This window comes from Capra hircus, chromosome 15, assembly GCF_001704415.2.
Source record: "Capra hircus breed San Clemente chromosome 15, ASM170441v1, whole genome shotgun sequence".
Lineage (NCBI taxonomy): Eukaryota > Metazoa > Chordata > Mammalia > Artiodactyla > Bovidae > Capra > Capra hircus.
The window spans coordinates 47,040,832-47,049,541 of record NC_030822.1 but is presented as its reverse complement, the minus strand read 5'-3'; the positions used below and the strand labels follow the sequence as shown (position 1 = coordinate 47,049,541).

The 8,710-nt window shown below is 43.9% G+C and overlaps 2 protein-coding genes across 2 annotated transcripts in view; one reads left to right on the top strand and one right to left on the bottom strand.

Moving 5' to 3' along the window:
• LOC108637636 (mitochondrial pyruvate carrier 2) lies at nucleotides 799-1,359 on the bottom strand. The gene has a single exon (XM_018058988.1). It carries the CDS (start codon nucleotides 1,268-1,270, stop codon nucleotides 887-889), a length of 384 nt encoding a protein of 127 aa, XP_017914477.1. The 5' UTR covers nucleotides 1,271-1,359; the 3' UTR covers nucleotides 799-886.
• PIK3C2A (phosphatidylinositol-4-phosphate 3-kinase catalytic subunit type 2 alpha) overlaps nucleotides 6,776-8,710 on the top strand; it is a 113,226-nt gene continuing 111,291 nt past the window's right edge. Inside the window, exon 1 of the mRNA XM_018059609.1 lies at nucleotides 6,776-6,905. The gene's annotated coding sequence lies outside the window, so the exon portion shown is untranslated. The remainder of the gene's footprint in view (nucleotides 6,906-8,710) is intronic.

Below are 8,710 nucleotides of genomic sequence, written 5' to 3'. Positions count from 1 at the left end.
ATCTCCTTGCAATCCAAGGGACTCTCATGAGTCTTCTCCAACACCACACTTCAAAAGCATCTATTCTTTGGCACTCAGCTTTTTTCACAGTCCAACTCTCACATCCATACATGACCACTGGAAAAACCATAGCATTGACTGGATGGACCTTTGTTGGCAAAGTAATGTCTCTGCTTTTTAATATGTTGTCTGGATTGGTCATACCTTTTCTTTCAAGGAGTAAGCGTCTTTTAATTTCATGGCTGTAGTCACCATTTGCAGTTATTTTGGAGCCCAAGATAATAAAGTCTTTCACTGTTTCCATTGTTTCCCCATCTATTTGCCATAAAGTGATAGGACTGGATGCGATGATCTTCATTTTCTGAATGTTCAGTTTTAAGCCAACTTTTTCACTCTCCACTTTCACTTTCATCAAGGGGATCTTTAGTTTTTCTTCACTTTCTGCCATAAGGGTGGTGTCATCTGCATATCTGAGGTTATTGATATTTCTCCCAGCAATCTTGATTCCAGCTTGTGCTTCATCTAGCCTGGCATTTTGCATGATGTACTCTGCATATAACTTAAATAAGCAGGATGACAATATACATCCTTGATGTACTCCTTTTCTGATTTGGAACAAGTCCGTGTTCCATGCTCAGTTCTAACTGTTGCTTCTTTTTTTTTTTTTTTTTAATGTATGAGCAATATGATTTATTATGGACAAATAGTAGAAAAAATGCTACTAATATCCACAGGTAAGTTCCTCAAGTCATATGTAAAGAGACAATATTATTAAAAGTTTGCTTTATTTTTCAGTTAGTATCACCTCATCAACAACCAAATAATAAATCAAACTAGGTCCCGGTGGTTATGTCCACATCTAGATTGCCAGGGTGATCAGGAACTCTTATTTGTTTGCTTTAGCTTTTAGTTCTTGGTTATATCTCCAAATACGAAAGAGCTGAGAGGCTCCTGCTGTCCCAACAAAGAAATTAACAGCAAATAGACTCCAGTTTTTTGGAATAATTACAAGTGAATATCTTGACCAAATAAAGCCTGTAGCCATCAAAACAGCAGATTGAGCCGTGCTGAGTTTTTCTGCAGGTCTGGCCATGTCAGCCAATCCAGCACACACCAGGCCCCATTTCATAATTGGAGCCCAGAAAAATACTGTTCTGGGACCTGCCGGGTGGTTGTACAATGGCCTCAATTTCTCAGGCAGCAGGAGCTCCACTTTATCAAGGACCCGATGGTAGGTGGCCCGCAGGCCCCGGACGCCGGCGGCTGACATTCCTGCGGACGAGTGATCGTGGGCAGCCGGGTGGTAGAGTGGCCGCGTGCTCGTCCCTGGCAGGCAATGTAGGGCAGTTCGTCACTCTCCCCTGTATCAACGTCTCTCGCCCTCTCTCCGTGGGTGCCTGCCCTTCCTGCTGCTTAACTGTTGCTTCTTGACCTGCATACAGATTTCTCAGGAGGCAGGTAAGGTGGTCGGGTATTCCCATCTCTTTTATTGTGATCCACACAGTCAAAGGCTTTGGCATAGCCAATAAAGCAGAAGTAGATGTTTTTCTGGAACTCTCTTGCTTTTTTGATAATCCAACAGATGTTGGCAATTTGATCTCTGGTTCCTCTGCCTTTTCTAAATCCAGGTTGAACATCTGGAAATTCACGGTTCACATACTGTTGAAGCCTCACTTGGAGAATTGTTCCATGTCCAGTTCTAACTGTTGCTTAACCTGCACTACTGTACAATTGCACTCATTTCACATGCTAGCAAGGTATTGCTCAAAATCCTTCAAGCTAGGCTTCAACAGTTCATGAACCGAGAATTTCCAGATGCTCAAGGTGGATTTAGAAAAGGCAGAGGAATCAGATTAAATTGCCAACATCTACTGGATAATAGAAAAAGGGAATTGCAGAAAAACATCTACTTCTGCTTAACTTCCTATGCTAAAGCCTTTAACTGTGTGGATCACAACAAACTGTGGAAAATTCTCAAAGAGATGGGAATACCAGGCCACCTTATCTGCCTTCTGAAAAACCTGTATGCAGGTCAAGAAGCAACAGTTAGAACTGGACATGGACCAATGGACTTATTCAAAATTGGGAAAGGCTGTATATTGTCACCCTGCTTATTTAACTTCTATTCAGAGTACATCATACTAAATGCCCAGCTGGATGAAGCACAAGCTGGAATCAAGATTTCTAGGAGAAATATCAACACCCTAAGATATACAGATAATTTCACTCTAATGGCAGAAAGGGAAGAGGAACTAAAGAGCCTCTTGATGAGGGGTGAAAGAGGAGAGTGAAAAAGGGGCTTAAAACTCAACATTCAAAGAACTAAGATCATGGCATCTGGTCTCACCACTGCATGGCAAATAGATGCAGAAAAAGTGGAAACAGTGACAGATTTTATTCTTTTCAGCTCCAAAATCACAGCAGATGGTGAATGAAGCCATGAAATCAAAAGACACTTGCTCCTTGAAAGAAAAGTGATGACTAAACTAGACAGCATATTAAAAAGCAGAGACATTACTTTGCCAATAAAGGTCCGTCTAGTCAAGGCTGTGGTTTTTCCAGTCGTCATGTATGGATGTGAGAGTTGGACTATAAAGAAAGCTGAGCGCTGAAGAACTGATGCTTTTGAACGGTGGTTTTGGAGAAGACTCTTGAGAGTCCCTTGGATTGCAAGGAGATCCAACCAGTCAATCCTAAAGGAAATCAGTCCTGAATATTCACTGGAAGAACTGATGCTGAAGCTGAAACTCCAATACTTTGGTGACCTGATGTGAAGAACTGACTCACTGGAAAAGACCCTGACTGTGGGAAAGATTGAAGGAGGGAGGAGAAGGGGATGACAGAGAATGAGATGGTTGGATGGCATCACTGACTCAATGGACATGAGTTTGTGATGGGAGTTGGTGATGGACAGGGAGGCCTGGCATGCTGCAGTCCATGGAGTCGCAAAGAGTCAGACACAACTGAGCAACTGAACTGAACTGAACTGGAACTGTCATGACACCTCTGGGGGTGTCACTTCACTTAGTGACTGAGGATCAAGGTCTAGTCATGTCTGCCATCTTGGTCCCATTTGATTCTAATCGGTTTATGTTGTGTCCTTGGGCTATGTCATTCTTTCAAAAGTTGTGCCCTGCCCCTTTCCCTCCTGTTACAGCATCACTGACTTAATGGACATGAGTTTGAGCAAACTCCGGGAGACAGTGAAGGACTGGGTAGCCTGGTGTGCTAAAGTCCACGGGATCGCAAGGAGTTGGACATGACTTAGCGACTAAACAACAGATTATTGAGTAACTGTGTAACCCTGGACAAATTATTTATGTCCTCTGTTCCTCAAATTCCTCAGCTATAAAATAAGGATATCATAATGGTACCATTTTATAAGCTTGTTGGAGGGATTCTTGTAATTTCCTCTCCATGATTTATAAAGCACTAAGAACAGGGGCTGGCCTTCAAAAATGCTCAATAAATGTCAGTCAGTATTTTTCGGTTCAGTCGCACAGTTGTGTCTGACTCTTTGCGACCCCATGAATCGCAGCACGCCAGGCCTCCCTGTCCATCACCAACTCCCGGAGTTCACTCAGACTCAAGTCCATCGAGTCCGTGATGCCATCCAGCCATCTCATCCTGGGTCGTCCCCTTCTCCTCCTGCTCCCAATCTCTCCCAGCATCAGTCTTTTCCAATAAGTCAATTCTTCGCATGTGGTGTCCAAAGTACTGGAGCTTCAGCTTTAGCATCATTCCTTCCAAAAAAATCCCAGAGTGATCTCCTTCAGAATGGACTGGTTGGATCTCCTTGCAGTCCAAGGGACCCTCAAGAGTCTTCTCCAACACCACAGTTCAAAAGCATCAATTCTTCAGTGCTCAGCCTTCTTCACAGTCCAACTCTCACATCCATACATACATGACCACAGGAAAAACCATAGCCTTGACTAGACAGACCTTAGTCGGTAAAGTAATGTCCCTGCTTTTGAATATGCTATCTAGGTTGGTCATAACTTTTCTTCCAAGGAGTAAGCATCTTTTAATTTCATGGCTGCAGTCACCATCTGCAGTGATTTTGGAGCCCCAAAAAATAAAGTCTGACACTGTTTCTGTTTCCTCATCTATTTCCCATGAAGTGATGGGACCAGACGCCATGATCTTCATTTTCTGAATGTTGAGCTTTAAGCCAACTTTTTCGCTCTCCTCTTTCACTTTCATCAAGAGGCTTTTTAGCTCCTCTTCACTGTCTGCCGTAAAGGTGGTGTCATCTGCATATCTGAGGTTATTGATATTTCTCCCGGCAATCTTGATTCCAGCTTGTGTTTCTTCCAGTCCAGCATTTCTCATGATGTACTCTGCATATAAGTTAAATAAGCAGGGTGACAATATACAGCCTTGACGTACTCCTTTTCCTATTTGGAACCAGTCTGTTGTTCCATGTCCAGTTCTAACTGTTGCTTCCTGACCTGCATACAGATTTCTCAAGAGGCAGGTTACGTGGTCTGGTATTCCCATCTCTTTCAGAATTTTCCACAGTTTATTGTGATCCACACAGTCAAAGGCTTTGGCATAGTCAATAAAGCAGAAATAGATGTTTTTCTGGAATTCTCTTGCTTTTTCGATGATCCAGTGGATGTTGGCAATTTGATTTCTGGTTCCTCTGCCTTTTCTAAAACCAGCTTGAACATCAGGATTTTTACCTGCGGCAAAACAGGGTTGTCCATTTCTCATTTAGTACTGAAAGAAGTCTAGGGATATTTATGGTGCTGTGATGTTCTCGGTTAGGATTGGAAGTTTAGGATTGGAAGGTTAAGGAGGTTAGGATTGGAACACTTAAAAATATAATGCCTCCTCATCAATTCTTTCCTCTACCTTTAAATCTTAATATTGAAGCCAGTGGGAGAAGGGAAAGAGGAGAAATGGTGCCAGTTATGTCCTATTTGGTTCCAAAAGATAGCAGCATCTGTTTGCACTTTCTCCTAGAAGTTTGTTTCTATTGTTCACACAGGCATCTTCATATGCCCATTGTCAGAGATGAGATAAACAAAGAGAGGGCTACCATTTCAGATTCTTGACACTTGGCAGTTTGTGAATGCTGCCAAGTGTGAAGAGAACCATCAAGCTGCCTTTCTTCTTCTGATTGATCAGGGCCTATGAAGGAAGTACTGGCTATTCAAGAGCCATAATAAAATAGTAGTAAAATAATGAAGTCTGAATTGCAACAAGGAGCTCACTCAAGCAAGGGCCCTCTGCTGCTGGGACCCAGAGAAAATATTTCTCATAAGAAAAATATAAGAAAGATACAAAAAAGTCAAACAGATAACCTTCCCTCAAAACATGTAAGAAAGATACAAAAATGTCAGATAATCTTCCCTGAAAACACAGTGTTCTCTAAAGTCCCCTTCCTTCTTTTAGAAGGCACACTCAGTTCTGGAGCAGAAGCTAGGAAACTAGCCTGAGACAATTGGTTTTCCCTTCCCCTTTTAATCCCTTGAGAGAGAGCTGCCAATTCTAGAAATTCCTCCTTTGATCAGAAGATAAAGCAGAACAATGCTGTAGCACTAAGCGGATTCCTAAGGGACGTTTTTCAAGGGTGTGTAAAGCCTGCCTGGAAGTGTGTATACAAGGAGGGAGAAGGGGAGTTGGCGGAAATGGAGGGGTGGGTAGACTAGAGATGATAGTCACAGCGAGAAGGAATAATCATACAGTTGCTTCTAGACTCCATAGAGGAGCAACTCCAGTCAGTCTCATTTCGTGGGAGGCATAGGCATGTATATTACAATGATTAAAGGGCTTCATCTAATTAACATCCTTCCTCAAAAAAAAAAAAAAAAGAAAGAAAGAAAAAAATCAGATTTATTTTTCACAGTTTGTTGGAGGTGACTTTTTTGTTCTTGTTTGTACTGTGAATTGCAAACTAGTCTATCACATTAAGATTGTGAATCTCTGGAAGGAGATCTGTTTAAAAGATAAAAATACTATGGATTAGAGCTAGGACTAAGTTTGAATCATACCGCCAGCTTCACCGTCTGTAAAACAGGGGTAATTTTCCTATCTGTTTAACATGGTCACGTAATTTTTTTTTTAATGTAACACTTGAAGACTAAATATTTTATGAGCATAAGCTCATTCAATTCTCATGAGGAAGGTATTATTATGGAGATTGTATGTAAAGATATTTTGTGATGTAGAAAAGAGCCGTCTGGTTCTGAGTTATCATTGGGCCACCTTCTCACCTGGCTGTTATGAGGATTAAATGTGATGCGAAAGCACTTTAAACACTCCACGTGATGGGCGGACTACTAATTACACACCCCGCAGCACCTGATCCACTGTGAGGAAACGGTAGACGCTGGTTGGAGTGAACGATTTTATATCTTCCCAGTTCCTTTCAATCCTCCAATCACAAGCTAATCTCCGCAGGCCTGGGGCCAAAATCACGAATCTGGGAGCTGCAGTCTGCATGGAGGCGAGCGCAGAGTCCCAGAAGAGTGCACGGGAACAGCAAAGTAGTTCGGTGGTTGGGGGGCACTTTGGACGCTGGGCTTGAGAGGTGGCCGACTGGGGTCTCTGGAGTCCCTCTCTTCTGGTCCGGGGCTGCACAGAGAGACGTCCCAAGCCGGCTGGGCACTATACCCCGGGAGCCGGACCCATCCGCAGTCACCCGAGTTAGAGCCTCACGCGACCCACCCAAGCCCCGCCCACTACCTCAGGTAGGCCCTCCGCACCAGCCAATCTGAAAGAAGCCTGGGTGCGGAAGGCGGGGCTTTCTCGACCGGAAGTGACGTCTATGCTTGGCTGGCCGCGGAGTCCGCCGAAGCTCTCGGCAGCGGCTGAGGCGACTGAGTGGAAAATGGCTCGGATTTTTGCGGCTGTGGCGCCTTGGGTTGTGGTGGAGGCAGAGGCTCAGACAGCGTGAGGTGAGGAACAGTAGGTGCGGCGGCGGCCGCAACCGGGGACCCTGCTCTCTAAAGGCGCTGAAGGGCCCCTGGGTCTTGGATGGGAGAGTCTCTTGCCGCGGCCCCAAGTCCCCCGGGTGTCCGCTTCTGACCCTCCATCCCGTACTCTTGGCGCTGCCCCAGTCCGACTCACCTCTCCCTGGGCCTTGCTTCCATCCCGGCCGTTGCCAGCTTCCCCTCCGAAGGTGCCCGCATCCCACCAGGACCCTCTTGTCGGGGGGTGGTGGGTTGGGGGCTCCTGGGAGTTAGTATTGTCCGAAAGGGCAAGGGGAAGCCACCCCCTTGTTCTCGGGACCGGGCTGGAGCCGCGGTGGCGGGTCCTATTCTCTGGTCGAATTGTTGAATTCTGCCGAGTGCGTGTGTTGCACTTCTCAGCTGTGAACCGTCCCCCGCCCCCTCCCCGCTTCTTTTCGCCTCCTTGTCCCATCTCCGGCTTTGGGGGCTACAGATCCTTTTTCTTCTCCACCCTCCCCACCTCCCCGGTTACTTTTTTTTTTTTTTTGCCGCGAATCCACTTGCTTCAGGAAGACAGTATTATTTCTGTGTGTATTTAGCGCATCATCTTTCTGGGAGGGCGGTCAGATTAAAAATATTTGCCTCTTCCTGAGTGACGGAGGAACAATAAATAATTGAAGGGAAAAAGCGCATGCTTATTTTCCTCGTTAGATGGTTTGGCTTTAAAAACGAGATTCTGCAGCTTTGGAGTTTTTTGGGGGGCGGGTGGAGCAGGCATTGAGGAGGGAAATGAGAAAGGAGGAAAATAAGTAAGGAGTAGAGTCTGGAGATAAGGAACGTGGAAGAGGGAGCCTGTGCTAGTTCTTCTGTTAGTCTGATGGAAGTTCAGGTTGTAATTATATTTTTATTTTGAACAGTGGGTGTTGAATTGAGTGTAAAGAAGGAGACCTTTGTCTTTGAACAAGATTATTTATTAAAGCAGTACCCCAAAATCTTTGCAGGTGGGTGTCAGGCAGAAAGATGTGGTTGGAAAAATTGTGTAACATTGGAGCAGCAAAGCCACAGATTAGAAGAGATTCAGAAAAAAGAAAGCTATTCTTAGAAGAGTGGTGGAGACTTATTATGAAAAGGAGGAAGGCTGTAGGGAGATCCAGGAACACTGATTCCAGGCTAGACTTTGTACCTTTGCCTCCTTGGCTTGTGGTTAAGTTTCCACATAGGACGCCTCTCAGCCAGGGCTAGGGCTGATGCTCTTATTCAGGGGAGCAAATTAGACCGAAGTGCTTTAGTTGAGGTCTGTACTGTTGAAGATAACTGCTTGTTTAATATTATGATAGTCTTTAAGTACTGAAAAGCATTTTGACTGGATTATTTAACTCAAACCTATTTCAAGAGTGATTTTACATAGGTACAAAGCACATGTAGAGCTTGCCTAATTTTGCCCAAATTAATAGATTACAAACCAGTTTTTTCTTATGAAAGTCTGTTGTGATTATGTTTTGTATGCATGTCACTGGCAGTTTTTCTTGGCAAGCAATATATGTACATTGTTTTCATCCATAGGTTTTACAGTTTTTTCTGTTTCATGGGATATAAAAGTTGGCCTGCTTGCATTTAGGAATTCTAGAAACTATAACTTTATGTAATAATTAGTTGTATATTAAGCATATGATTCATTGTTTCTTCCTTCTCCTGTAAATGATTCTAAAATGTTCAATTAATTGAAGATTGCTACATCAGTTCCCATGTCCAGGAATAGTTCTTTAATCTAGCCCAGTGTTTTTGCACTTAGTAAGCACATTCAGTAAATG